The sequence below is a fragment of the Epithele typhae genome (genome assembly GCF_022376455.1).
Source record: "Epithele typhae strain CBS 203.58 chromosome Unknown BXZ73scaffold_35, whole genome shotgun sequence".
Lineage (NCBI taxonomy): Eukaryota > Fungi > Basidiomycota > Agaricomycetes > Polyporales > Epitheliaceae > Epithele > Epithele typhae.
The window spans coordinates 313,289-341,100 of NW_025954226.1; the positions used below are offsets into that span (position 1 = coordinate 313,289).

Sequence of the window (27,812 nt, forward strand, 5' to 3'; positions counted from 1 at the left end):
TCTTCAACCGTAAGGACTCCGCCCATGCTCTCAGTGAGTGCTCATGAGAAGTATCTTACAGCGCCGCATGGACCGTGTGCCCCCGGATGTCCTTGACATCATCTTTGCCGCTGCATGCAACGACGGCGGCTTCACCGGGAGCTCCCTCTCTCTCGTGTCCCGCCACGTCAGGGAATGCGTCCGGTCGTCGCGGTTTCGGACTGTGATGCTCGATCGGTTCAAAAACCGCAACGCTCTCGAAGTCTTCACGTCCTGCTTCCTCGCTGAACGCGCACGTCCTGCCCACCATAGACCGCCCAGGGTCCGCCACCTGTATCTCACCTCCGGGAGGCGGCGCGGGGCCCCGCAGTGCCACGAGGTCCGGGCGGCCAACAAGCTCGCCGCGCCGCCTGTGCTCACGCTCTTGCGCCTCGTCGCCCCCGATCTGCTCTCCCTTGTTCTCGTCGACATGGAGCCGTCCGACTGGCGCCTCGGCGTTCCACTGCCTTCCGCGATCGGATCCTCTTGCCTCTTCCCGGTCCTGCAAGACCTGACGATCATCGGGGGCCACCTGCACTTTGCACCTCTGCCCCTGCCGTCAGACGAAGCCGCCGCCGTCGCCGTCGCGCAGTGGCCCGTCTTCCCGCGGCTCAGGCGCCTCCGGGTGACGAGCGACGTGGGCTCGCAGAACATGCGCACCTGGGCAGCGCGCGCGCCGAAACTCGAGCATGTCGTTCTCGAGTTCGCCGGTATCAGCGCAGAGGAGGCCCTGCGCGTCCTGCGCGAATTCGAAGGCGTGGTCGGTACGTCTCCGCACGTGTCGTCGAGCGTCGTATGGATCACTGATTATTCGCTCGTCATGTGCAGCAGACACCACTGCGTCCCCTGCGGCGAACGCGGTTCTTCCGCTCGAGTCTCTCAGGACACTCGTGATGCAGCGTTTCCCTTACCCTTCTCCACCTTCGAGCCCTCTGCCGGAGCTGTGCATGTGGGAAGAGAGGATGGCAATGCAGCAAAAGTTCGACATGGAGCTTAGGGCGCTTGCGGTGGAGATATCGCGTGTTCACATTGGCATGCCACCGTTCAAATACACGAGCAATGGTACGGGAAGACGCCGTCTGGTCAGCGACGTGGAGGAGCAGTGGATGGAATGGCTCCGCGGTAAGCCGGGATGGTGGGGAGTGAGGCTAGAGTGGTTCGTCGATATGCTGGTGCGAGAAGGTGAAATGTTGTCTGCGATAGCTTTGTAATTTTCAGCTTGGATACGCGCGAGTGAGCCTGTGACTTTGTTACATGTTGTTGTGACTATGTCACAAAAGTACACGTCACCATTTTTTGCCTCTTTCGAAGATGGACGGAGACGACACCGTCGGACGATGAAGGCGCTACCTCCGGAGCTCTGGGACATCATCATTCGGCTGTTAAACCACAACCACCAGCGAAAATTCCTCCTACTGTCCCGCAAACTCCACGCCATCGTCTTTCCCTTGCTATTCCATCATGTCAACCTTCACTTCGGACCCTGGAGTCCTGACGTGAACCAGCGGATGGACGAAGGAGAACGCTGGAAGTTGAACATCCGTACGGAAGAAATCCTCTGGGAGATCTCAACCCGCCCAACGTTTGCCGCGGCGATCCGGGCGGTCACAGTGCAGGCGTTCCTAGCCTCTGGTCACAATGCCGACCGGGTGTTCGAGATCCGTAAGTATCGTTCAGAGTGCCAGACGATTCGCTCACCCCGACCGGTATCACACAATTTCAGAATTACTCCTTCGTGCACTGCGCGCGCTCTCCCCATCGCTGTACTCTCTCCGCTGGTTCGAGTTCGCGAACCGCCCACTACCCGCATCCTGGGTCTTGCCAACCGTGGCTGGACTGATGGGTGCAAATTTGCTCGAACTGCATCTTCCGTAAGTCGACCCTTGACTCGCGCTACTCCTAGGCTCATGGTAGCTTTTCAGTATCACCTGCCTTACTCATCCGGCCTTGGGAGCATTCACAAACCTCCGTCGTTTTGAGCTCGACATAGGCCCCGACGGTGATCTTCAGGCGTCGAGCGACTCGCACATGGATCTCATCGACGAGTCTGACCTCGAAAAAGTGCGACAAACCGTCTTCCGAAACCGGACCACCCTGGATCATCTAGTCGCCCCTGGGGCTCTCATTTGGCGCCTCCCCTCTCGAACCTTCGAAGGGCTTCATACTCTCGAGATCACTTGCACTGCAACTGTCGATGGCTTGGGCGTTACTTTGCTTCACTGCAAGGCTATTCGTGACTTCTCCCTCATGTATTCCGGACCAGACGATGGTCTCGAGACCATCGTTGGTCAGCTCTCGGTGCACAAACTGCCCCTCCTCACCGCGTTCAAGATAGTCTTCAAGGAGCCCTTCGAGGAAGGCACCTTCATTCATTTCCACATCCTCTGCGCTCTCGCCGGATTCCTCCGAGGCCGCACAGAGTTGCGCCGTCTCCACGTTCAGCCTGCGTATCTCCCCCCGGAGGCCGGCGAAGACGCGTCGAGCCCACTGGCGGACGTCATCCCCACGCTGCCGAATCTAACGACGCTCGGGCTCGAGTTCAAGTACCCGCTATGCCTTGACAGGCTCGATCTGCTTGAGAAACTCATCCCCCGGGGAATAACCGCCCTCCGGCTCGACTGCAGCCTCAACCCCGGCGCCAACGCACTGTACGAGCAAGCGTTCCTCAGCATCGTGCGTCCACTCTCCCTCCGCTGTGCACCTCCTCTTCCCCCGCATCTCACCCGCACGCTAAACAGCTCAGAGGGCTCCCGTCCGTCCGGTACCTCCACATTTTCAACGAGATCGACGGCGAGTCGCCGCTGAAGGACCAGCTGCGCGAGGACCCGCCGCCCGCGCTCGATCTCCTCGGGTTCGGCCCGTTCGTGCGCTGGCTCGTCCCGTCCCCCGACCTCACGGTGGAGTCGCTGCCCGAGTGGTCGCCGCGGTGGCCACTGTGGAAGTTGCGGTTCCGCGCGGAGCGGGATTTTGGGAACGCGGACTGGGCGTGGCTCATGCGGCATAGACTGCCGTGCGACGGCAACGAGAGTGAGCGGGATTTACTTAGTTCACCGAGGCGGTGCCGTAGAACTGACGCTGGTTTAACTAGTCCCTTGGTCCGCGCCCGGGCCAACTACGTGGTTCTGAGGACGACGCGCGCTTGGTGTGTGGTACACTGTTCGCAGCCGAGGGCCGGCTCGTCGAGTCGTTGGTACGATATTGATGTGTTGTAAGTGCTTATATCCGTTTTGGCTTCTGGTGTTGATGACGTCTAGGTAGATCGAACGGTCTATGTAGCGTTTCATTGATGGTCATTTCGCCCAACGCCTTCTATTCAGGAGCATGCAATGACTCATGTGTATCACCTGATTATCGACTGGGGCGCGCAGTGCTCTGCCATGCGAGCTCCTCGTGTACAGCGCCTTCTAAGTTCGATGTACGCGCGAAGTCCGAAGACGGCCATAGTGCGGAGTAAAGGGCACGTCCAAACCCTAATACGCCCCTGCCTCACTGCGCGCACCCCTGCCTCCCTGCGCACACCTCTAACGCCTGCAGAGCATGGTGTGTCCGGACCGCGTACGCAGTCGCGCCTGGCGTTGTATCTATTCTCGGTGCGGTCGCTAACCTCGGCGTCCTCTACTTACAGGGTTCAGTCCAGCAGCCTGTCATAGGTCCGCGTCAGGTGAAGCGGCAGGCGGTGCACAGCATCCAGGCGCACGCACTACGGTATAACAGGCGGGTGCTCGGTTTCGTGAGGTTTGTCTTCCCTTCCGACTGTCCTCCGCCGGCGGCTCGCCATGCGTCTCATCCTCCTTGCACTTGCTATTTCCGCTTCGACATGCGCCGCTGCCCCTCGAGTGCGCTGTCCCGCGATTGGCCCGACGAGTTTGAGTGCTAACGCTCGCGTATTTGAACACAGGAACCATCGGCCGTCCTCGTTCCGCAGCGGCGAGCGGACTCCACTTCGAGCTCGTCCTCGACGTCTTCCGCTGCGGCAGCAACAACGACTGGTTCGACAGGCGGCCAGGTCTGTACAAATCTCATGTGCGTTGTGGGGGTTGTCCAAGGTTCAACTATCCAATGTCAGTTTCCTTGATCGCCCGATGCATGCAAACTGTGCCTCACATCGGTGTGCAGATACCCTGAAGAGCACCCAGAAGGAGACCCCTGGATGGATGGCCATGTGAGTGTACATCCCTGTATCGCTCTGCACCTGCGTACTGACCCGGGGCTACCAATTGATAGTGGTTTCGGGACACAGGTAGCGAACACGCCGATGGTGGTCATGTGGAACAACCCGGACGGAACCGTGACGCTCTCGCAACGGACGGCGTCGTCGGAGACGGTGATGCCCACCCTCGACAGCAGTCCTCCACGGACCGCGACGGTCGATGTCAACACGTTCGTTCTCAGCATCGGAGCGAAGCTGCAGTACGGCTTCACGATCCCGGTGCGTCCCACTGCTTACTGGCGCTATTGCTGCTCCGTGCTCACCCACCGAGTCCGCGACGCAGAGAGACAACAGTTCGCTGTCGTCAATACCGATCCTGTGGGCGTTCAGCCAGACGAACCCGGAGGACACATCACAGAACGCAACACTAGTCATACACGACGATACCGGGACAGCGACGCTTGACCTCTCGCAGGCACTGAGCACGTCGAGCTCGGCGGCGGAGACACGGTGTCACGCCGGGCTCGTGGCGGGACTCGTGGCGAGTACGACTTTCTTGGTGCTGTGGACACTGTAGACGCATTGCAGGGTATTATGGACTAGTAGAAACACAGGCTGTATTCACGGGGTCGTACACGTTGTAATGATGCAATTCAAGGGGAACGGTGACGCGCGAACGAATAGCAAACAGGACACAGACCGTGAACCTATAGTTTCTCCACATCGTCGCCGCACTCCATGTGCCAGTCCTCCACCGCCTGCCTCCCCGCGCACGACAGGTGCCGGTTCCGCAGGTGCCGCGTCAGCGCATCCTTACGCGAGAACGTCTTCCCGCACCCGCCCACCATCGCCCGCCCAGACTCCACCGCCGCCCAGACCTCCTCCATCGGGACCGGCGTCCGAGTGTGCACCGGGTCATCGGCATAGCGCAGTGGTACGCCGCGGCACGTCCACGATATCTGGGGTTGGCCGTGGGTGGCGATGTGCCGCTTCAGGTCCGGGGTGCGGCGCGAGTGTTGGATGAACGGGCAGTGGGGGCACTTCCACGGGTTTTTGGACGGCTCTACGGGCTCGGAGGGAATGGAGGAGCATCCAGCCGGGCGGTTGCGGCGCCGGATGGGGCGCGCAGGGAGGGTGGTGGGAGGCGTGTGCTCCTCGTGGCCAGGCTGGAAGTGCGCACGAGGCGACGGGACGTGGGCAGGGGCAGGGGACGGCGACGAGTCGTAGGACAACACCGTAGACCCATCTCCAGTCGAGTCTTGTGTACTTGCAGGAGACGGCGCGAAGGATGATACGGCATCATAAAGGGAGCTGGGGGATGCGACATCGTCGAAGGGGAACGGGTCGTAAAGCGTGCCGCACGACCAGTCATCGCTCGCGGCGAGCACGTCCGTGTAGCGCAACGACGGATCCTCTTCATAGGCGTTGGATCCCTGTATGGATCCCTCCTCGATGCATTGTGAGAGATTCTTGGAGCCTTTGAGGAGGGCCGGGGGCTGGTCGTCGCCTAGCGCACCGTCCAGCGCCGAGTACGACGATCGAAGCCACCGTTGCCCGGTGAGCCAAGCATGTGCATCATCGTCATTGTATAATTCGCAGGAAAGCGATCGTTCGGAAGGGGAGGCGAGGCGAGGGAGGGAGTCCGCCGGGGGAGTGGTGGTGGAGGTGGACGGCGACGACGGATAAGCCGCGAGACTAACGATCGGTGTCAATCGCTTATGTAAGACTTATACCCCGACTAGTTACTCACTAACGGAGGTGCAGATCGACCGCGGATGGCTCGTCGATGTCGCGGGAAGGCTTAAACGTCTCTCCTTCGGTGCTGCATTTGTTTACTGTGCTCAGAATGTCCGGAGAGTGGCAAAGGAGGTTGGTGTATGCGTCAAAGAGGTGCTGGGTGGGATCCATGTGTATTTGGGCGGGAAAAACGCTGGGGACGTCGGATTTTCGCGGGGGAAGCGGTGGGAGGGGAGAGATGTAGGTGGGTGGCACATCCTGGCGCACAGCGGAGACTCATGGCGGCGACGGGAAGGGCGTGGTTGAGGGGGCGAGAGGGGAGGGGTCGAGAGGTGAATGAGAGCAAGATGATCTGCCCACGGTCTCGGATCTGAGCTGAGGACGTGAAGAGGTGGCGATGCTCACGCGTGGCCTTCGCACGTGCGCGCCACGCGAGCGCTCTGGCCCTCATCGTTGTCGTCTCCCATATCTGCTGCTGCCGCGACGACACTCTTTTTGGCTCTTTGCTTTGTGGACTGTGTCAAAGCTACGGGATATGGGTGTCTCCGACGACATAAAGACTGGAATTGGAACTGAGACTGCGCGGAAAGGCTGCTTAAGGTGATTGCTTAGTAGTACACTGACTGCTGTTGCAGGTCTGGCGCAGAAAATCGTTTGGGTCTCTCCAAGTGCTTAAAATGGCACACGGTATTTGGTACTAGTAGTGCGAGGCTTCTCAGTAGATGACTGATCGCCTGCGCCAAGGTTATGGTCCGAGTACTTACCTCTGGGACGTCGTGACTCGTGACGAAGTTGCGCCGGGCACGCATGAGTCGCGGACGTGGTCTGAGCACTGGTCGGCGCGCAAAGCCGAGTTCAGGACGGTGGGGGACTTTGGGAACGAAGGTACTGGGAGTCCGGGCATCTGCGGCACCAGGGGAAGAAAGACTACAGTGCATACCATCGCTGAACACGTTGTATGAGCAGATGTTGACGCGTGTGTTGTAGACTTTGAGGACGATAATGCCGGGGTACCTGCGTGTGAACGAGGATAATGTAACGAGCACGTCGAAGGTGGAGTTCATCCTCAGTGCCCATGTTCGCGAGCCCGCAGCGCGAGTGTGGTCGCGTGGAAGATCCGCGGGCCGTGCTCCCAATCGTAGTTTAACGACAGATAGATGGTATGGCGGTCTTTCAGCTGGCATGGAGGCAGGAATGGATCGCAGAGAGCAAACGGCGTCGCGGGCATCGAGTGTGAAGGTGTGACACAGAACTCTCGGTGTGATGTTACACTGCTCTAGGCTATAGTCACTAGGCGTGACGTTCGCCAGTCTTTCTCCGCCCATCGCCCTCTTACTAGAGTGGCCCCGCGATGCAGGGTGCCCTTCCTCCCGAGCTCTGGAGGCTCATCATCGAATGCCTCGACCGGGACAACACACGTATATGTCTGTTTGTCTCCCATGCCTTCCATTCCATCGCTCTTCCGTCCGTCTTCCGACACGTCAACCTCCACTTCGGCATCTGGGAGCTATCAGACGTAGCTTCGCTCAGAGGGTTGGGAAGCAAGGCGAAAGGCTTCACTATCAGGTCCTGGAAGATCCTGACGAAGATAACTACCGACCCGGATTTCGCAGTTCTTGTCAAATCCCTCGCGGTATACCTCTTCCCGGGCGAAGATCGGAGCGGTGAGGAGGATACTCTGTATCCCTTCGCACTCTGTAAGTGACTTCTGCTATTCCAAGCTGGTGCGAAAATGCTCAGAAATGCCAGGTCTCTTATTGGAAGCTATCCGCGTCCTCGCGCCATCGCTCAACTCGGTGTCATGGTTTGGATATTCACTACCCATCGTCATGTCAACTCTGGCGCAATGCACTGGATCTACGCTTCAACATCTCGTAATACCGTTAGTAACGTATCTTGTCCTCTGTGCCGCTTCCAACCTGACTTTTGCGTATGCAGGTTCAGTGTGGTCCTTCACAATCATGACTTATTGACGTCTTTCACCGACCTGCGCAGTATCATTGTGGATTCTGGCAGGCCGAACGAGTTTGTCCATCTATATCAGAGGGATACCTGGATTATGAATGTGGAACAATTGACAGGTTTCGTGAGGCGCAACTCCTCGACACTCACTCACCTTTCCATCGTCGGCGACTTGGCATATAGTCTTTTAGCCCCGTCCTTCGTCGGTCTCCAGTCCCTCGAGCTCAGACAGGAAGGCGGGATCAGCGCGCTCGCCTCAGTGCTCCAACACTGTCAGTCACTCCGCGAGCTCACCCTATTGTTGTCCATCATGGATGTCGGCTTCGATGTCGTGGACCTCACGGCGGCCATCGCTCCGGGCACACTTCCACACCTCACCTCTTTCAGACTCGACCTCGGGGATCAACCTGAGGACGAAGATTTGTGCTGGGACACGATCAAGACTCTCGTCGACTTCTTGAAGGGCAAACGCTCGCTGAGACGCCTCGACGTCGTCCCCGCAGACCTGCCCCCCAGCCGCCACACCAGGGGACGCCGTCTGCAGCCGCTCTTCGATGTGCTGCGGGAGCTCCCTGCGCTCGACACGCTCGCGCTCAAGTTGGGGGAGCACTGTGACGCCAACACGGTCGAGCATCTCGACACGTGCGTCCCGCTCGGCGTGCGTGCGCTGCGGATCGGCTGTTTGTTCTATGATATCGGCCTCGATGACGCTTTGCTGAGTCTGGTGAGTCCGTGCGCAAGCAGCGGGGGAGTGATCTGGATTCTGATGAGCTCACGTCGATGGATTGCAGGCCAGGCGCAGGAACTCGCTCGGATACTTCCATGTTCTCACCTTCGAGAGCGGCAACACGGAGCTCAAGGAGCGGCTGCTGAACGATCCGCCACGCGCGCTCAGGCTGTACGGCGACGGGCCGTACCTCTGGGACGTTCCGAGACCTGGGAGCGCGAACGAGGGACGGGGTACTTCGGAGCACTGGTCCGCGCTCAAGACGAAGTTCAGGACGGCAGAGGACTTTGGCGATGAGGACTGGGAGTGGCTCCTGCGACACAGGGGGGCGCGCGATTATGGTACGCGATATTGCCTTCGTCGAAGGAAAGAAGGCTGACATGGGCATTGTAGACTTTGAATTTGGGAACGCTTCTGGGATACCGGTGGCACTCTGAAAAGCGCGTTGTCGTCGACACGCAGTACCGATGGGCTCTATGCCTGTTCCATAGCGTCGACCGTTGGATACTACTAGAGTTCGCCCTGTAGGAGTCGTTACGCTGGCTAGTGCAGACGCCTACCGCCCTTCTCCGTTCGGCGGTCATTCGACTCTCATTCCACACCAGACGCGCGATCGCTCAGTGCGTCCTCGTCTGTCCGCCGAGACCCCAAGTTGCCGGTTGCAGACGAGCATCTATCCCTACGCGGGTCGCGTTTGCGTGTTCCCGTGCTAAACGCATTCTACAGCGCGCTACAGTTGTCTATTGCATGTGGGGGGACGAGCCAGCTAAAAAGGGGACTGTCGGATTCGCGTCGGGGTACTCGGCGAAGAGCGGAGTCGCGTGACAGCAAAGTTTTCAGGTGACGTGTCCCATGGGAGGTAAGTACATGATTTGGTACTTGCTTCGGGTGGTGGGAAGTACAATATGAACTGTTACCTATCACCAATTCGCTCGTAGACGTTGGTGGGATAAACGCCGTCACGAATAGGGCCATGCCACACTCAATGTGTGCGCCTGAAGCAACTTATGGCCGGCAGGGGGATGTAACTAGTGGCGGGACGAGGCAACGCGTGTGTCAGATCGGAAGAGGTCGTGGGGTGGGGGAACTTCGAGCGTACCGCGTGCTCTTATTGCTTTCTTTAGACGTAGAAAATAGCCCTACATCCGAGAGCTCAGTCGCCAATGAGATCTAACCAGGACCTATCGCCACAGAAACTGAAGCTCCGCCCGCCACTGCAAGAAACTGCTCACACGAACGCCAATACATAACAGCTCTCGCACGTAAGTTACGTCGTCGGGAGCGCCGTGGCGTTCCTGGGGGACAAGTGGGCGCTGGAGTCTCTCACACAGACGTGTTGGATACTCACGACGTACAGCTCCTCTTCGATCTCCTGTCGCGATTCACAGCTCTGGACGCGCTTGGGTTTGTACACAGTGGGCGGCTCGAGGCGCGTATCCCGTTCTGGGTGCAACTGTGCGCTAGATGTTTTGCGCGTCGACTAACGGAGCGGGAAGGCGACATGTCCGCCGAAGGCGCCGGTCGTGCAGTGTGGCCGGTGTTTGTGCGAAAGCGAAACGCAGAGTGCAGAAGCCGGGGGAAGAGCTGGAGAGTTCATCACGGGCGTTGGAATTCATGGCGCGACGGAGAGTTGGATATCTGGATTGTCTGGCCTGCCGTGGGTGCGGCGGCACTAGTAGGGCTCTATGCTCAGCGCTCAGCTGCAGTCAGATGGGTACTGCGCAGTGCGTGGGGCGCGGTTGCTGGACAGGATATCTCTCAAACCCACGAGACGACGTTGGTGGGCATCTTGGTGCGTGGACGGACGCAGCATGGGACGCTTGGTGGTGTATACTGGAGAAAGCGACTGGGGTCGAGAAGAAGAGGGCCCCAAGCAACGGATGGCGTTACAGCGCAGCCGATTGACACGGGACGTCGTGCACGGCGCCGCCTCCTCGTCAGGGAACGACGCCCCTCCGGATCCAGGCGCGGACTTATAAGTTCGCCCGTCGTCCCAGCCCGCCGCGAACAACGCGGATGACGATCCCCAGCGGAGGCCCAGCAAACCTGAACGCCGAGTGAGTGCGACGCCAAGAGTGCGATGCAACCGATAAATTAACCCCCCGCTCTTTCCAGCTCGGGTGCGTGCGCAAAGGCGCGCCCCCGGGTGAGGTTGACCGCGCGGAGAAACAGCGAGCGGGCGAACGACGACGACGACAACGACTCGGAGTCGGACTGGAGACAAGCGCCTTCACGTGGGCATCGAGGGCCGGCGTTCGAGGTGAGTGCGCAGCCTGGCATGCGCGGTCGCCGGTGCCTGTCCTCACTCCTCCTCCTCCCCCGCCCTCGCCCCGCCCTCGCCGACGCCCCCGCCGCTCGTTCCCCTCCCCACGCCGGCCTCGCACCTGCCCACGCGATGAAAACGCCGTTCACCTGGGCCCAGCGGCATCCCCGCCTGTTGCTCGCCGTCCTATCCTTCGGCCTCTGCGCGTATTGGTTCTTCCTCGCACACAAACCCCCGCGCCCGGTCGTCTACACCCGAAATCCAGAGCTCAAGACCCGGCTGGGCCGCGAAGAGGACAAGTACCGGGCGATGCTCCCCCAAAGACAGGCCCTCATCACCAAGTACGGGCCCACTCCCGCCCACCTCGTCATGTCCGTCGCTCCCTCTCTTCGTCCACCTCCGCCTGACTCTCTCCAGGTTTCCGCCAGACCAGGACCCGTGGCCGCCGTACACCGTCTGTGAGTGTCGCCCACGATGCGCGCTGCGGGAGACTGACGCGTCGCCGCCACCGTGTAGGGGACCTCTTCCCCGCCATCTTCAACTGCCCGCACGAGGTCGATCGGATGGGTGCGCTCGGTGACGGCGGAAAGTGGTTGTGCGGCCTGTCGCGCATCCAGGACAAGCCCGACTGTGTGATCTATTCAATAGGTCCGTCCTCCTCCGCTCTCCCTCCGCGCCTCTTGTGCGTTGGCCACCCCCCTGTGCCCGTTCCCCATATTCGCCTCTCGGCTCCGAGTCCCCGCGCCCAGTGCGCAGATATCCACCCGCACCCCTTCCAAGCCGCCTATCAGCCACTTGCCTGACGTACTCCCTGCGCAGGCATGGACTCGTCCTACTCGCTCGAGGCCACCCTCCTCCGGTCGACGCGCTACTGCCAGGTCTGGATCTACGACTCCACCAAGGGCGACGACGCGAGCCACTACATCCCCCGCCTCCTCCGCCACCGCGCCCACTTTGCCAAGCTCACGCTCACCAGCAGCGACCACCACGGCCCGAACGACGACCCGAAGGGCTGGACGCTCAAGAGTCTCATGGCCGAGAACGGTGCGTCCTCGACCTTTTCCCCCACCTCCCCCCACGCTTGAGCACGCGGCACGCGATCGTGCTCACGCCCGCCCGATGCAGGCCACGCCCACATCGACTTTCTTCGCTTGGACCTCGAAGGATGGGAGTGGGAGGCGATGCGCGGCGTCGTGAGCGACTTCACCGTCGAGCGCGCCACCCCGCCGCAGGTCCAGGCGGACGCCAACTCCACCGGCTGGACCGTCCGCGAGCGCGACGGCGTCCTCCCCTTCGGCCAGCTCCAGATTGAGCTCCACATATGGAACCAGCGCTTCCAAGACTTTCTCGAGTGGTGGGAGCTTCTCGAGGTCGCCGGCCTCAGGCCGTTCCACCAGGAGGTCCGTCCCTCTCTTCTCTCCCTTGCGATCCCGCCGGGCTGACGCGCACCCCGCGCCGGCAGATCAACCTCATCTACGCGAACTACAACAGGCGCAGCGGGGTCGAGCTTGCAGAGGTGCGTCCTTTTATGTTTTCGACATTCGGTCGCGGTGCCGACTCCCACCCTGCAGTACTCCTTCCTCAACACTCGCGGCGAGAACGCGTTCATCCGCGACTACACCCCCGCCGCTCCCCCCACCCCCGATGGCGCTCACCCCGAGCGGCCCCAGATCGCCGACCCCCCTGCCGCCCCCGCGGAACCCCCCATCGTCGAGGACGTGCGGAAAGAACGCCGGGAGATCGGGTCGTGACGCCTCGCTGGGTTCGTCGGTCGTGGGTCCCTGCTCGCGCTTGGGCTACCCATCATCTACATCATCCACTCTGTTCTCGTATCCTCGCTGGAAGCCGTCTGTATGTGTCTGTGCGCGCGCGCGTCGGACGACTCGAGCGGCCCGGGACGAGGGGCCAAGGGCCAAGTTTGTGGGCACAGTCCCGGTCCGCTGCTCCGTTCTCGCTCCCGGGGCTGCACTGGAGGTCGCGACGGCGTGTATATGCGGCCTGGAGGCTCGAGTACGGTACTGTACATACATATTTACATACGCATACGCGGGCACATGTTGCGCCTCTATATCAGCTCACCAGCTCGCGCCAAAGCTGGTGTACAACAGAACTCAGATGCCCAACACCTGTGCTCGAATGACGTACGGCGCCGCTAAAAGCGTGATATGTAAAAAGGGCGCAAGGGAATGCGGCAGCGATCCATAGCAACTCCTGGTTTCGATCCAGGGACTTCAGGGTTATGAGCCCTGCACGCTTCCACTGCGTCAAGTTGCTGTGAAGTATCGGTCGCTATTAAAGTCTATAGAGTCTACACAACGGCAGTAGGCCTGGCATGGCAGGTGAATATGCGAATCTTCAATCTGCATATGCTCGATCCAGTGTGTCCCAGAAATTGGTTAGATAAGTTAGGGAACTCAGTCACTCGTCTAGACTACCTCGATCAGTAATCGTGCCCAGCTTGCAGCTTACAGGGCCCTGGTCTGCAGGCTTGACACGGGCTCATATATGATAGACGGGTCATGACTCATATATACCTTCTGCGCCGCCTTTCCACCCACAGTATGCGATTACAGTGCTCATACACATTGGTACATTCGTCACTAATGTCAATTCCTTCCTGCACGCGCCCGTCTAGCCCCCTCTCATCCCATAAACTCACTCATACACGTCAAGATCTCCGCCCAGAACCCCTCCACGACGCCCTCCGCGAACGCCTCACCATCCCACCCCAAGCACAGCCGCAGCTGGCCCTGGAACGTGAACGCCATGAGCAGCGCCCCGCGCTTCCGTAGCCGCGCGCCCTGCGTGAGCGTGTGCGGCCGGATCTCCACCTCGTCACCCGTAGGGGACGGCGGGTACGCGCGCGCGTACAGCGCGTCGAGGTTCCCTGGGAGCGACAGCCCGAGCAGTGCCGCCGAGGAGGCGGGCCCGCGCGCGGGCAGGAGAGACGCAAGGTTGACGTCTGCTGTGGGTGGTGGAGGATGAGGGAGAAGGCTGGTGGCGGCGTCGTCCATGCGCGCAAAGGCCTGCGCGCGTTCGCTCCGCGAGCGCGCCATCTCGCGCGTCCGGCTTGCCGTGAGTGGGTGCGCGGCGGCGCGGGCGCACTGGGCGCGGGCAGCGCGGGCGCGGTGCCAGAACGCCTTCGCTTGCGCGACGTCCGCGTCGGCAGGGAGGAAAGACGGAAGCCCGACGGTAAAGTACCCCAACGCGAGGCTGAAGTACGATCCCCCGCGCGCATCGGGGTCCTTCGCCGTCGCCGTCGCACTCGGGGGCCGGAGACTCCGGGCGGAGTACATGAGCGTCGGTGTTCCGGCGTCAAACGTGCTAACCCGGTCGCCGGATGAATTGAAACGCGCCCAGGCCGCGGCGCAGATGGCGAATAATGCGGAGTTGACGGAGGCGCGGTTGGACTTGCAGCTGGTGAGGATCGCGCGGGTGCGCTCAGGGGAGAATTCGAAGGTGTATGTCGTTTGGCGCGCGGTTTGATTCGGAAGCGAGGAGGCGGCGGCGGGAGCAGCGCGGCGGGGGAAGATCTGCCCGCCGACAACGCGGACCTCGGAGAGCTCGAAGTCGACCCGCGCGGTGATGGCGTGAAGGCGCGACATAGGACCGGACGGGAGCATGCTCTCCTCGAGCGCGAGAGGCAGGATAGTCTGCGAACGAAACTGTCAGCCTCGCAGGCTGTGCGTGCACCCCGGTTTAGCGCACCTCGGATTCGCGCGGCGTGCCAGCCCAGCGCACGCTCCATTCTTCCTTAAGCCGCTCGAGGAGCGCGTCTTCGTGCGCGGCCCCAGAGAGGAGGGAGAAGAGATCGTGAGCCAGCATGTGCGCGGACATGCCGTCTCCGATGAAGTGCGCCGCGCTGATAATCAGGTTGTACTCCCTGAGTGCGCCGGGTGTCTGCTCGGGTGCGATGAGAACTTCGGACACGAACAGGCAGGAGAGTCGCGTGTTCGACAACGTCCGCGGCCCATTAAGGTATTCTTCCAGCAGGTCTGTGCACTCATTCAGTCACGGACGGATTACGGCATCGAGGATGCAGAACGCGAACGACGCACCTTCCTTTGACCCCATGCGGAACAAAAGCCCATCTTCCGCTGCCCTAAACGCGGCTTCAGGGCTCGATGGGGCGTCGTAACTGCGCCGCACATTCAGCATCAGAGTCAGCAAGACAGGCGATGTACGCACACAAAGCGGACGTCATCCCACAAGCCATCGCACGTCTCCGCGCGCGCGGCGAGTAACGGATGCCTCAGCCGCAGAATCGCCCATGCAGCCCGCACCCGCGCTTGCTGCATACATTCCGGCCGCGCACTGAAGCCGATGTGCAAGTACCTGGTCGCGATGTCGTTAGCTACCTAGGTTCGTTCCGCACAAGTACGAATGACGAGTGGGGGACGCACATATCGTTCACGCCCGCCTGTCGAGACGGGAGAAAGTACGACAGCTCGCTGTCGCCCATCTTCCGCTCATACCGGAGCGACGTCTTTGCTCTCGGTGTCTGTGTGAGCGCAGACACTTGCGCCCTAGCTTGTGCTGGAGGGGTTCTTGAGCTGGCTCGAGCTTCAACCTGAGCTCGACGTCGGGTTTGCTGACGTCAATGACATGGGGTGCAAGAGGCTTGGAGAGGGTAATCATGAGGGCGGGTTATAGATGGAGGGGACTGGCAGGGTGGCGGCACCGAGACTGGGAGGAGAGCGAAACACAGAGGGCGACGAGCCCCATCTATAAGCATGGCTGGTAAGAATAGTAGGGGGAAGAGCGGACGCATCGCCGGTGCTGCCGTGGGTTGCAGGCGATTAGACGGGGGGCGGTATATGCAGACGCAGCGAAGCACGCCGGCACCCTTGACGTGCCGACGCTGCCGGGCCGCCGTGCCTGCGATATGTCGATGGGCAAGGCAGCAGCTTGCGGGACAGCCTGGCGGGGATTAGCAGGAGGTGGCTTCGGGCGGTGATGAAAAGGCGAATTGCCTAGAGGTGTAATAATGTACATTTGCCGTTGGTGCTACTTCGCGCTTGCACTGCCTAAGATACGCCCAATTCCGCCAAGAATAGCTCGGCCCGCACTAAGATACAGGAGCGCACGTACTCGTACAATCCCCACGACGGCGTCGCCGCTCACGCGCCTGGCTGGGTCACCGCTTCCTGTGGCTGCTGCTGGGTCGCGCTCGGGTTGATCTTGCCTTCGCCGGTCTTCATCTTCTGCCCGGCCTCGACCTTGTCGTGCCGGCCCTCGATCTTGCCAATGAGCGCCTTCGCCTCGCCCTTCATCTTCTCCATGAACGACGCCTTCTTTTCCTTCGCGCCCTTGTCTTTGCTGTCTTTCCCCAGCGACTGTGTTCGCTGACGTTCGCCCGGTTCCGAAGACGTCGGATCGGGCGTCTCGTCTGAGGAGGGCGCATACTTTTCGTCACGCGGATGCAGCGCGGCTGGGTGGTAGCCAGTGTCATAGCCGCCGCCCTGGAGAGTGAGGTCAGCGTCGTCTTGCCAGCGTTCGAGCACACGCATGAAGACCATCGTAGCATGTCGCACCTTGCGACGCTCATGCTCGTCGTCATCAACGTCGTACTCGGTGTCTGAACGAGCAGCGTCGCCATCCAGAGGTTCGTCGCCCCACACGACGCGAGCGTCCCCGATCGCATGCACCCGCACGCGCGTGGTGGGATGCGACAGGTCTGTATGCGCCTCGTCCCATCCAACTACGGTGCGCTCAGGCTGATCCCGAGCACGCGCACCGAGCTACTCGCCGCCCTCGCGTTCCAGCGCATTGCAATGCAGGGAGGTCGAACACGTACCTGGATAGGCTGGCTCTTGTGGTCTGCGGTAGCGTCTTTCGAGGTGTCGGGTTGCGTGTCCCGCGCGTCGGCGGCAGACGCCTGCCTTGAAGAGTGCGCGCCCTTGGCGGTCGCGGCAGTAACTCCGGCAGCACTCGCCGTGGTCTTCTCTTCAGTGACCATCGGCGACGGCTTGTCCTGCGTCTCCGTGGGGGCAGGCGGCTTCACGCTCTTCTCCGCCGCCTTCGCGTCGTGCTGTTCCTTCAAAGCCGACGCACCAGCGACAGTAAGGCCCGCGCCAGCCGTCGCGCCTGCAATCTTGCCCATGCTCGTTCCTGGGATCGAGCCCGTCTGCTGCAGGCGCTCGTCGGGGAGCATCGCAACACCTTCCTCATTCGCGCCGCCGACAAGGCTGCCGACTCCGCCAAAGCGCGCCGCCTCGCCAGTCTCGTTCTCGTTCCCGCCGTTCTCCTCGCTGGGCTTCATCGCGACACGCGCGCCGGAGTCTATGTCGCCGGAGTCGTAGGCCGGGTGGATAGACTCTTCGGGGAGGCGCGCGACGTGGGGCTCCGACTGGTTGCCGGGGAGCGCACCAACGCCTAAGGAATGGTCACCGGGGTGAGAGCCGAATGGCTCGTGAGTGGGGAGGCTTGATGCGGTGACCGCGGTTGAGTGAGCTTTACCCTTTGCGCCAGGGATCGCCCTCGCGCCGGGGACTGTATGACGTTGGAGTATTGAGTATGCGGAGAGGGATGCGTGCGCGCCGAGTAGTGTGACACATATGGAGGCGGAGGGAGGACGTATGCGAAAGGGTGAGTGCAAACATGGAGGGTTGATGATAGGGATAGGGGTGGAAGGACAGGCATGAGGCGAATAGGAGGGTTGAAAGGACATGGGGAAAGTGATGGTCGATTGCATGGAGGAACGAGTTCACGCGTACAGCCTACGGTCAGACTATGCGCCGACATATCCACTAGAAAGACGCACCGTTCTCCTGAACCGTTTGCTTCGCTTGCTCGGTGCCACCCATGACAGCCTCCTTGAGTGCATATGCGCCTCCTGCAAGAGCGGCTGCCGCGGCGCCGGCAGTCATGTAGAGCTCGGTCTCGTCGCGTTCGTCAGGGAGCTTGGCGACGCCCGCCTCGTTGCGCGGGCCCGGGAGTGCACCAACCCCAGCGATGTGATCGTGCGGGCCAGCGCCAGACATCTCGGAGGTGGGGAAAGATGTCTTGTGCTCGATATCGTGTTCGGATGCGCGGGCGGTGGACATCGTTGCCGTCGCGCCGGTGGTAGCTGGGCACGGGATGAGGAGAAGTGGTCGCGCGACGACGAAGACTACCACTCACGCATATATGACGTCACGGTGTCGACGACACCTCTGGGGAGATATCCTGCCGCCGCAGCCGCCGCAGACTGCATGAAGCCCGACGCAGACGTACCCGTCGTGCCCATTGACCCGGGCGCGGTGGTGCTGGCAACTATGGGCGGCTTCTCGGTGCCAGGGGTGTCGGGGTACGCTCCGGGGACGAGCTTTGCGTCGAAGGGGCCCTTCTGAGCGTTCGCGGCGGCGGAGATGGAGAGGTCACCGACCTGGGGCTGCTTGATCTGTTCCTGCGTCTGTGTCGCGTTCGAGGCCGTCGCGGGGTTCTGTGCTGCGGGGACGGGATCGGTGTGGGCGAAGGCGGCGGTCGTCGTCGACTGGGCCCATTCGCGGGCGGGGGTACCGGTGTCAGTGGTGTTGATCTGAGGGGGGAGACCAGCCATAGTGAAAATTAATGGAAGGTTTTGAGGAGAGAAAGATGAGGATGGGATAGGAGAGGGCGGCCGGCCGTTATATGTATGCATCCATTTGGGGCCCGTACGACGTCATCCGTGCGCTGACGTCGGTGGTGACTCTCCAGCCTCGGCGACGTCCCTTCCCAGCAGCGGTGCCCCTCGTACAAGGTCGTCCGTGGGATAAAGGCGTGCAACAAAGTGAACGGTTGAGACTTGAAATCGTGAGTCTTGTGGTGGAGGACGCAACACGAAGTGCAATGAATCATCGGATTAAATTGGGCGTTCATGTTAAACCGGCGCATCTACATTGTTGCAAATGAATAATACATATTTGTTACAACTTGGAGCTCCGATACAGCAACTTGACGCAGTGGAAGCGTGCAGGGCTCATAACCCTGAAGTCCCTGGATCGAAACCAGGAGTTGCTATTAAAGTTATCTCCGTTCTTTTTTCGCTTCAATGAGCGTGCTCACGCTCGGCGAAGGTTTAGACATGCTTCTCCGTGACAAGTCCCTAGGGCCCTATGTCTGTAGCGTTCTGATGTACGATGCGATAATTCAGCTTTGATGCTTCCGCTGTTGATGTGCATGATATATAGACAATAGCGATGCTCCCAATCTGAGTAATCAAGCGTGCGATACAACACGCGAGAGCTTTCTAAACAAATGAAGTACATCCCCGCCTCCTCGAAATATCTCAGCTTGCACCCCAGTCCAACGTCCACCCTCACCACCCCCCGAACCAGCGGCGCTTCCTCTCCCCAGCTGCACAGCACACGAGCGGTGTCAGCCGCCGTGCGAAGGGCGACGAGCGGGAAGAAGACGACGACGCACCGTAGTAGCTCGAGTGCGGGTTGTACTGCGCGTGGAAGGGGCGGAAGAAGGCGCTGTTGGCGATCGCGAAGGCGAGGGAGGCGAAGAAGAGGAAGAAGGTGAGCACCCAGCACATCCACGCGAACGCGACAAGCACGGTGAGCACCCGGCACTGCCAGAAGCTGTGGCACCAGAATAGGTCGCCCCAGAACGTCTGCGGCGGGCGTTAGCAATACAGATGACGGAGAAAGAGAAGGACGCACGGAGGCGATGGCGGCGCCGACGAGGAACAGGACGAAGAAAACGAAGAGGCCGAGGAGCTCGAAGAAGAAGCTCGAGAAGCGGCCGTAGTCGTAGCTTCGGTGGATGATGTGGATCCTGCGTCGCACCCGTCAGCCGCCCTGGATCAAACGGAGAAAAAGTAAGGGAACACACGTGTACATCGACCAAAAGAGGGCGAGGATGGAGGTCACGGCTAGCTCGACGACGATCGGGTCGAAGAATGGCTGGCCGTTGTTGAGCGGATCGAACGGCGGGAGGAAAATCGTGTAGTGCAGGCGCGTGGCGCAGAGGCCGAGCAGTACGACGGAGAAGAGCCACTGCATGCGGATGAGCGGGGGGTTGAACGCCGGCGTGCATTTGGGTGAGAGAGAGAGAGAAAGAGACGTACAAGGAGTACGTAGAGGCCGACGCGGACGCCGTTCGTGCTTGCCATGTCTATGTTTCTTGCTGAGGAGAGTGGCAGATGGTGCGCGGGTCTGAGAGGAGAGCGCTTGAGGGTGGGTGAGAGGGAGGAGCTCTGGGACGAATTCACAGATGGTGGAGAGGTGCAGTGATGGAAGGGGCCGACGGAGCTGAGCAGGGGAGATATACCCCATGACGGGGCGCAAAAGCCAAGGTTCCATGAACGCACGCGCAACGTGTGGGCCTCGCCGTCCTGCACCCGAGCAGGAGGAACGCCGCGACCGCGTTGGAGGGCGTCAGCGCAGGCCGGGCGTCGTGGCACAGCCAAAGGGCTGAGCCGCGTGCATTCCGAGGTCGAGGTGCCGCGCCTTCTCGACTGGTTCTTCTCGGGAACGCACGAAGCGCCTGGATGCTGAACGATCGCCGAGGCCCCGATAGTAGGCCTCGAGCCCGACTGGTGTTCTAATTTTGCAAGGACTGACTGCGTCTGGGGATAGTACGAGTGTCTTGCACGGAGCGCACACGGTGAGAGCCATGCTCGTGCCCATCGTGAAGCACGTCAACGCGGGCCTCGAGGCGGTGGCGGTGAGTCCATGTGCGCGTTTTGGGGCGGAAGTGAAGGACACGCGCAGGGAAGGCTCTTCGTTCGTAGGCCTCGACGGCCTATTCGTGGTGGTCCTATGTTTGATCTAGCGCTCTTGAGTCTGCAGGAAGTGCGCGGAGGGGGTCACGAGCTGTCCTTCGTGCGGAGGAAGCGAGCGCCGGAGAGTGATGTGCATGGAGCAGGGGTGAACAATGGCAGAATCGTGCGGTGTGTCTAGCAGGTATGATGTCAGACGCCTCGGTCAACACGAGACTGAGCCAAAATGACCAACTCGTCATCGCAGCCGGAAGTTGGTGGGGTGCCAATGCGGATCATGGTGAAGTGAGCTTCGGTGAAACGGCCGTAGTTGGATATTAGGCGCAGCCGGAACCTTGGAGGACTATGCTGGCTGCGTGCTTTGAGTCTGCAAAGCGAGCACAGCAGTGACGTTGATGACGCTTGCAGATCATCCGGCGTCCGCGATGACACTCACAGGAGCTCTATCTGTGAAGCGAAGACATAAGTAAACGTGACATTCCCGAACCCACAAAGAATACACACCTCGGGCGTGGCACAACAAAAACACTGCGGTGGTCGCACGTGGGGATGGGGTGAATGAGCGTGTTGTACAATTGCATCGACGGCCAGACATAAGTATACGCAAGAACATAAAACATACGACTATACGGTAGGGATACAATCGTGCCACGTGCGTGTTAAATGCGGGGTGTTGGTGATATTCGACGCAGTTCATGAGGGTGGGAAACGAGACATGCACAGCGGGCAGGGAACGATGAATGAATGCAAAAGAGCGCATACGCAATGGGGGTGTGGGCTGGCTCTTCTTCCCCCTTCTATCCTCTCCGACAGCCCCAGCCATCCTCTTCACCTTCCGCTCCCACTTTTCCAGATCTTCTACCATTCGTTGTCCTTCGGCTGGGGTGAAGGGCGGAACAAGGAACAAGGGAGCATACCAAGGCGGACGGACCACCGCCTACCGGCGCGCGACACGCTTCCGCTGCGGCCCTTCTTCCTCGACGTCCATCGCGTCCCCGCTCTGGCTTCCCGCGCTATGTTGGTGCTGCTGATTCTCGCCTCGCCAGCTCCGCGTCCGGCGCCGGCTCGTCCCTGCCGCCTGTACCTCCGGGGAGGCCGCGACGACGGCATCGGCCGCGGACTCGCGTCTGCGCTTCATAGACGCGACCTCCGCGGGAGGCGTCCCGAGCGTGATGGGCTCGAACGTGAAGGGCACGGGGGAGGAGGGGAGTGGGATGGAGGAGAGCTCCTTCGGGTTCGTGGCGAGAGAGGAGACGAGGCGCGACTTGGACGCGCGTAGGGGGAGCGGGGACGTAGTGGTATTGCTCATCAGTGGGGCTGAGCGGGAGGTGAAGAGCGAAGGGGTTGGGGAAAGTGCGGGCGGGAGGAAGGGGCGAGTCGTCTCGGTTGGAGTGTAGGGTGTGGGAGGTGCCTGTGGATGCTGATACAAAGACGAAGGGTTTGCATGATGCATGGTTGTAGATTGAGAGCTGAGACGCACCTGTTCTCTCCGGACCGGAGGCAGGGTCGGGCTAGGAGGCTTGGGCGCCGACACTGCGTGTGCGGGCTTCGGCGGAGCACTGGCGGAGGCGGGGGCAGAGGCGGGGGCAGAGGCGGCGACGGATGTAGGACCTGCCCTTGCGACGCGCTCTCGTTCATCCTCTTCCTCCTCTTCCTCTTCGCGGGACTTGATGGCCTCCAGGCGGGCTTCGATGTAGTCCATGATACGGCCGATAGTGACCTCGCGACTGGGGTCGGCGTCGGCGGACACACCCTGCTGAATCATGCTGAGAAGATCATGACAGGCGGCAGAGTATCCAGCGTTGTAGGCGCGCTTGGAGGCAGTCTTAGACGTGCGGAAGAGGGTGGTCAGGCTGAGTGCTGCGGCTGTTTGAAGGTAGGACGGGGTGAGCGAGGAGCTCTCATGCGTGCCAAGACAAGAAAATAAAAAGGCGTCAGGCATCCCGAGACCATGAGATACGACAAGAATCGTGCCAGTTGTGAAAAGGGAGCGTTCACAGTGAAAGAGGATGCCGTACAGTGGCGGATGGGAGGGAGAACGGGGAGAGATAGAGGACGATGGAGACATACCCTTGAAGTTGTTGGAAAGCTCCTTCTCTGCATTTGCATAGCTGGAGGAAGGGAGGGAGTTGACGAGGTTGTTGAGGTTGAGAGATTCCATGCGGGCGTAACGAAGGCGGAAGAGAGTGAGAAACCGCGCGAACAGCGCCCGCCGTCCATCCCACTCGCTGCTGACTCAGCAGGCGAATCGCGCGATCAGCCCCAATCAGGCAGGCGGAGGCTTTCGATCCTAACAATCGCAAACAACGCTTTGCGCACACCCTGGCAAATCTCTGATGATATCTGCCCGTGGCACAGAGCCACTGTCGACATCTTACAGTGTTGCGTTTGGTTGCATTTTTTATCATTTTGAAGACCTCGTCCGTCCGAGAATAACCTGAAGCAGCTTCGACATGCATATTTATGGCAGATCTCGCATCTCAGCATACAGAGTCGCCGTTCATCCATATGAACCACTATTCTGGATCTTTCGCCCTTGTGCAGCATCCCGAGCCCGGGCGTCGTAATTGACCTGTCCGTCGGTGATTGCTGTCACGGCCTACACGTGACAGACGCGCTGCGGTTCCGTCACGGACGCGTCGCGTGAGTCACGCGGACGCGTGCAGATGCCGTAACCTGCCGCGGTGAGCGCGCGATTCCTCTGCCGTTCCCTTCCCTCACCTTTTATATACATTCTTGCACCCTTTCTGGCCTGCCTCATGCTTCGTACAAGTCTTCAGAACACACACCTACCCAGTCACACGTGAACGTCTAATCCGCATCCTGCGACCATGTCTGGAGACGACCAAGCCCCGTCGAACGATGCCCAGCAGGCCATCAAGGCTCTCGACGGCGGCTCCATCCACAAGATTACTTCTGGACAGGTTGTCGTCGATATTCAAACGGCGGTGAAGGAGCTTGTGGAGAACAGTCTTGATGCGGGGGCCACAAGTATCGGTATGCACTGTTCCCTCGCGCGACTGAACAGCGCTGAGGCCACAGTTTCCAGAGGTCCGTTTCAAAGAATACGGCCTGGATTCGTTTGAAGTCATAGATAACGGTAGTGGAATCCGCTCAGATGACCACGAATCCATTGGTGAGTCTCTATTGTTCCTCCTAGCGAGCAGTGCAGTTCGGTATCTGTGCAGTTGTCCTCGAGGAGCTTGCGGGAATTCGAGACTGTACACGGCACGACAGACGAAGCATGGCGAACTTACTGGTTTATACCAGGTCTTGTTGTGGTTCCTGTCTCAGCATGAGCATCTCTGTGATAGGACTTGCTCTGGTCCCAACTCGGCCCCTGTTGCCTACATGTTCTCTAGATTCCCTCACGGACGCTAAGCTGTGCCGCCATGAGAGTACCCAAAGAGCATGTTGGCACCGGGAGGGGAAGGCGTGGAGCTTGTTTGACTTGACCAGGACCTTCCCATCTTCTACACTCGCACAGCTGTCGCAATTTGAACACAGTTCAATGCTTTTCTGCTGGCCTCTCGTCATGGACAGTACCAGTGCTTTGGTTGGGCGTACGCTCTGAGTCATAGCGACACTGTATGTGCGCGCCTGCCCATCCGCCGGTGTGAACGAGGGGAAAGCGTAAGAGACGGTGGATGAACACCAAAATGGTGACTCTTTGAGACCACCCTGCACAGTGGTCTCGCCACTACGAACGTTCCCTGCTCGTTCTGAATGTGAATTTCCCTTCGTGCACAAAAAATGGTTTCTGATTCACCCGCCGACAGCACTCAAGCACCACACCTCCAAGCTCGCCTCCTTCACCGACCTCGAAAGTGTCGCCACCTTCGGTTTTCGCGGCGAGGCCCTCTCCTCCCTTTGCGCCCTCGCAGACGCCGTATCCGTCACGACCGCGACCGCGGCAGACGTGCCCGTCGGCACCGTGCTCGAGTTCGAGCGTTCAGGCAAGCTCAAGGACAAGAAAGGCCGAGCGGCGCGCCAGCGCGGGACCACCGTCGTCGTCGCAGGCCTGTTCAAGCCTCTGCCAGTGCGGAGGAAGGAGCTGGAGAGGAACGCGAAGCGGGAGTACGCGAAGGCGCTTGCGCTGTTGCACTCGTATGCGCTGGTGCCATGCGCGAAGGAGAATGCGGGAGTGCGGCTGACGGTGACGAACACTGTGAATGGGTATGTCGTCGACCGGTCTCTTGCCAAGCGCGACATTGACCGCGATGCGGACAGGAAGAAGAGCGCGCAGCTGCGGACCGACGGGAGCGCCTCGAGGCGCGCAAGCGTGTCTTCGATCTGGGGCCCGAAGACTCTCGAGAGCCTCGTTGATCTTAATCTCACCTTCGATGTCGAGCCCGAGGCCGCGATGTTGCGGAGGCTGGGGAAGTCGGCAGACGAAGAGTAAGTCCCACTTCTTCCTGTGAAGGAGAGATTTATATCTCGCCACCGCGCAGGAACGCCAACCAAGTCCACGTGCGCGGCTTGATCTCGAAGTTCGTCGTCGGAAGTGGGCGGACAGGGACGGACCGGCAGTTCTTCTTCGTCAACGGACGGCCATGCGCGCCGTCGAAGGTCCAGAAGGCCTTCAACGAAGTCTATCGCACCTTCAATGCCACGCAGTCCCCGTTCGTCATCGCGGACTTTATCTTGCCGGCCAGTGCGTCTCTTCATTCCCTGCAGAAGCATCCGCGGCTGACGGAACTCCGGCAGACTCGTTGGACATCAACGTCAGCCCAGACAAGCGCACCATCCTGCTTCACAGCGAGAACAACCTCGTTCAGGCGCTTAAGGTATGCGCGCACTTTTTATATACCCGTGCGGTTCGCTGACGAACCCACCTGCAGAATACCCTCGAGGAGACGTACGCACTCGCGCGAGCCACCTTCGATGTCAGCGCGTCGCAGGCCCTGCCAATTACACAGGCCCCCCGCAAACCCGAGCCCACCTCGCAGACACAAGCGCCGACCGACAAGACCCCGCTCTTCCTCCCAGTCGACACCACCGATCCCCCAGCCTCATCCCCCGCGCGCCCAGCAGGGCCCCATGTCAAGGAAGAAGACGAGGAGGCCTCGATCGCTTTCGGTGAACCCACTTTGCTTCTATCGGAAGCGGAGGAGACGTCTACGACCGGTCGGGCTTCTAGCGTCAGGGGCGGGGTCGGGGTCGGGGGCGTCTCTGTCCGGAGAAACAGCGAGCTTGAGTCTGCCGAGAACGGGGTAGGCGGCCCCGAGGAGGGTCCGGGCGATCTGCGGGGCTGCAGCGACAAAAACTCTCTTCGAGGGCCGGCGGAGGCGGACGAAGAGACTGAGGAGGATGAAGCGCCGGTCGGGGCGAAGACGAAGACGAGGGGCAAGAGCCGTCCAACATCGGTCGTCCCAGCGGCGAAGAAGGCGACTCTGCCTGCTCCCACCCCCAAATCTGGCACGATGCGTCCTCTGTCCCGGGACAGTGACCTTGACGACGAGCCCGTACCTGCTGTGCGGCGCCCTGCTGTCGCCCGTTCTGCGCAGGTATCCGGCGCTGGAGGCGAGCAGATGGTCCTGAGCACCATGGGAACGTCGTGGAGCCTGCGGAGGCGGTCAGATGAACTGGTTGCGGAGCGCCCGCGGAAAAAGACGAAGCTGGGTGGAGAGGGGGGGAGGGAAGCACGGCTGGGTCTACGATCCACGTTAAGGGACTACGCGGCGCTGGGGAGTCAGCCGCGCGTGGAGGACGTGGAGATGGAGGAGGGGGAGGAGGAGGAGGAGGAGGCGGGCGAGGAGCACACAGAGGAAGAAGATACGCGAGGCCAGGAAGCAGAAAGTCCTCACGAAGAACCGCAGTCCCTGGGACTGTCCCCGGAAGACGACGACGTCGGTTCCGAGCCCCTAGAGGACATCGTGGGGGAACCCCCGGATACGGAGCCAAGCGAGTTCGATGAGCCGATGGAGCAGGACGGGCCCCCGGGCGCGGAGGATATCGTCACCCATTCAGAGAACGAGGCGGACGAGAACGTGCGGCCCACGCACTCCAACATCACGCAGAACCACCCCCGCCCAGCGTTCTCAGGCATTGATGACGAAGTCGTGCGCACCGACGATCGCCAGGATATGACCCTCACGTTCAACGCGGCGCGGGTCGTGGACTTGTGGAACACACTCCAGGCGCGACTTGCCGACGCCGCTTATGGGGGTATGGCTACCGCTGCGGACGGGGACGGTGAAGGTGGTGCAGCTGGGCCTGTGGCCGACGACGACGAGGCGACGCAGACACTGTCGCGGGTGATCGACAAGGCGGACTTTGCGGAGATGGAGATCGCAGGCCAGTTTAATCTGGGGTTCGTCATCGTCCGCCGGCGCAAGCCTCGCACCCCGGACGACGATTCCTCTGCCACAGATGTGGGTATGGACGACCTCTTTATCGTCGACCAGCACGCGGCGGACGAGAAGTACAACTTCGAGACCTTGCAGAGGACGACTAAGATCGACTCGCAGAAGCTCTTCGCGTGCGTTATCTCTCTCGTGGTGGGTTTGTACACGCTGACAACCGAGGTATGCACAGCCCTCAGGTGCTGGAGCTCACGGCAGCCGACGAGGTCGTGGCGCTTGAGAACATCGACGTGCTCCGGCAGAACGGATTCGAGCTCGATGTCTCCGAAGACCGCCCCGCAGGACAGCGCATGCACTTGACTGCGCAGCCGATGAGTAAAGGGACAACGTTTGACATGAAAGGTGCGCGCAGAGCTTCGCTCGTCCCCGGCTGCGGCGCTCACTCACGTCCGCTTTGGGCGGTGTAGATCTCGAAGAACTGCTCCACCTCATGCACGATCGCCCCGCAGGGCAGATGGTCCGGTGCTCCAAAGCCCGCGCCATGTTCGCCATGCGTGCCTGCAGGAAGAGCGTAATGATTGGGACCGCGCTTAGTCGGCGACAGATGACGTCCGTGCGTATCCTCTTCACGCCCTTCGTCCTTGCGCGCCGCGAGACCTCTGCCGCTCCACGCATTCTGCATTCAATATTGACCACTATGCTCCCCAGGTCGTCCAGCACATGGGCACGATGGACCAGCCGTGGCACTGTCCCCATGGCCGACCCACGATGCGTCACCTCTCGGACATACGCGGCCTTGGATGGGATCGTCGTGCGCCGTCGGGACGGACAGTCGACTGGGCAGCATTCGGCCGTACCCTCGCCGCCGCTTCGGACGCTTGAGCGTGGGGCGCTCTATGTGTGCCGAAGCCCGCCGGCGCGGACCATGCGCGTCGCGCAGGCCTGTATCTACATTGCTCTAT

General features: G+C 60.7%; 11 protein-coding genes and 2 non-coding genes across 13 annotated transcripts; 7 read left to right on the forward strand and 6 right to left on the reverse strand.

Moving 5' to 3' along the window:
• Positions 1–67: 67 nt before the first annotated feature.
• On the forward strand, positions 68–1,015 carry BXZ73DRAFT_49234 (uncharacterized protein; the record flags this gene model as incomplete). The annotated part of the gene is made up of 1 exon (XM_048020209.1): positions 68–1,015. One exon carries the CDS (start codon positions 68–70, stop codon positions 1,013–1,015), a length of 948 nt encoding a protein of 315 aa, XP_047876414.1.
• A 340-nt stretch (positions 1,016–1,355) lies between these two features.
• Positions 1,356–3,230, forward strand: BXZ73DRAFT_49227 (uncharacterized protein; the record flags this gene model as incomplete). Its single annotated transcript, XM_048020207.1, has 4 exons — positions 1,356–1,680; positions 1,742–1,889; positions 1,941–2,691; positions 2,757–3,230. The coding sequence occupies 4 exons, from the start codon at positions 1,356–1,358 to the stop codon at positions 3,228–3,230; spliced, it is 1,698 nt and encodes a 565-aa protein (XP_047876415.1).
• A 605-nt stretch (positions 3,231–3,835) lies between these two features.
• On the forward strand, positions 3,836–4,745 carry BXZ73DRAFT_102908 (uncharacterized protein; the record flags this gene model as incomplete). The annotated part of the gene is made up of 4 exons (XM_048015407.1): positions 3,836–3,854; positions 3,917–4,041; positions 4,259–4,447; positions 4,512–4,745. The coding sequence occupies 4 exons, from the start codon at positions 3,836–3,838 to the stop codon at positions 4,743–4,745; spliced, it is 567 nt and encodes a 188-aa protein (XP_047876416.1).
• A 130-nt stretch (positions 4,746–4,875) lies between these two features.
• On the reverse strand, positions 4,876–5,223 carry BXZ73DRAFT_49341 (uncharacterized protein; the record flags this gene model as incomplete). Its single annotated transcript, XM_048020231.1, has 1 exon — positions 4,876–5,223. A coding segment is annotated over one exon (348 nt), but the record flags the coding sequence as incomplete, so codon positions are not given.
• A 2,033-nt stretch (positions 5,224–7,256) lies between these two features.
• Positions 7,257–9,031, forward strand: BXZ73DRAFT_102910 (uncharacterized protein; the record flags this gene model as incomplete). The annotated part of the gene is made up of 5 exons (XM_048015408.1): positions 7,257–7,602; positions 7,655–7,787; positions 7,844–8,591; positions 8,659–8,935; positions 8,988–9,031. 5 exons carry the CDS (start codon positions 7,257–7,259, stop codon positions 9,029–9,031), a joined length of 1,548 nt encoding a protein of 515 aa, XP_047876418.1.
• Positions 9,032–10,989: 1,958 nt separating this feature from the next.
• Positions 10,990–12,608, forward strand: BXZ73DRAFT_49250 (methyltransferase domain-containing protein; the record flags this gene model as incomplete). Its single annotated transcript, XM_048020215.1, has 7 exons — positions 10,990–11,228; positions 11,275–11,315; positions 11,374–11,505; positions 11,677–11,901; positions 11,983–12,257; positions 12,320–12,373; positions 12,429–12,608. 7 exons carry the CDS (start codon positions 10,990–10,992, stop codon positions 12,606–12,608), a joined length of 1,146 nt encoding a protein of 381 aa, XP_047876419.1.
• Positions 12,609–13,059: 451 nt separating this feature from the next.
• On the reverse strand, positions 13,060–13,131 carry BXZ73DRAFT_t134. Its single transcript has one exon. It is a non-coding gene; the product is annotated as a tRNA-Met (tRNA).
• Positions 13,132–13,499: 368 nt separating this feature from the next.
• BXZ73DRAFT_102912 (uncharacterized protein) lies at positions 13,500–15,495 on the reverse strand (the record flags this gene model as incomplete). Its single annotated transcript, XM_048015409.1, has 6 exons — positions 13,500–14,510; positions 14,566–14,852; positions 14,916–14,995; positions 15,046–15,192; positions 15,261–15,350; positions 15,377–15,495. The coding sequence occupies 6 exons, from the start codon at positions 15,493–15,495 to the stop codon at positions 13,500–13,502; spliced, it is 1,734 nt and encodes a 577-aa protein (XP_047876420.1).
• A 482-nt stretch (positions 15,496–15,977) lies between these two features.
• On the reverse strand, positions 15,978–18,397 carry BXZ73DRAFT_49265 (uncharacterized protein; the record flags this gene model as incomplete). The annotated part of the gene is made up of 6 exons (XM_048020218.1): positions 15,978–16,319; positions 16,392–16,574; positions 16,655–17,317; positions 17,494–17,587; positions 17,608–17,926; positions 17,980–18,397. 6 exons carry the CDS (start codon positions 18,395–18,397, stop codon positions 15,978–15,980), a joined length of 2,019 nt encoding a protein of 672 aa, XP_047876421.1.
• Positions 18,398–18,765: 368 nt separating this feature from the next.
• Positions 18,766–18,837, forward strand: BXZ73DRAFT_t133. The gene has a single exon. It is a non-coding gene; the product is annotated as a tRNA-Met (tRNA).
• A 298-nt stretch (positions 18,838–19,135) lies between these two features.
• On the reverse strand, positions 19,136–19,936 carry BXZ73DRAFT_90922 (uncharacterized protein; the record flags this gene model as incomplete). Its single annotated transcript, XM_048025805.1, has 5 exons — positions 19,136–19,173; positions 19,243–19,435; positions 19,485–19,599; positions 19,657–19,820; positions 19,892–19,936. 5 exons carry the CDS (start codon positions 19,934–19,936, stop codon positions 19,136–19,138), a joined length of 555 nt encoding a protein of 184 aa, XP_047876422.1.
• A 1,546-nt stretch (positions 19,937–21,482) lies between these two features.
• On the reverse strand, positions 21,483–22,706 carry BXZ73DRAFT_102915 (uncharacterized protein; the record flags this gene model as incomplete). The annotated part of the gene is made up of 3 exons (XM_048015410.1): positions 21,483–21,956; positions 22,026–22,411; positions 22,616–22,706. The coding sequence occupies 3 exons, from the start codon at positions 22,704–22,706 to the stop codon at positions 21,483–21,485; spliced, it is 951 nt and encodes a 316-aa protein (XP_047876423.1).
• Positions 22,707–23,376: 670 nt separating this feature from the next.
• BXZ73DRAFT_49259 (DNA mismatch repair protein MutL) lies at positions 23,377–27,732 on the forward strand (the record flags this gene model as incomplete). The annotated part of the gene is made up of 10 exons (XM_048020217.1): positions 23,377–23,542; positions 23,595–23,681; positions 24,325–24,728; positions 24,780–24,943; positions 24,997–25,199; positions 25,253–25,332; positions 25,387–27,026; positions 27,083–27,252; positions 27,318–27,463; positions 27,559–27,732. The coding sequence occupies 10 exons, from the start codon at positions 23,377–23,379 to the stop codon at positions 27,730–27,732; spliced, it is 3,234 nt and encodes a 1,077-aa protein (XP_047876424.1).
• Between the last annotated feature and the right edge of the window lie 80 nt (positions 27,733–27,812).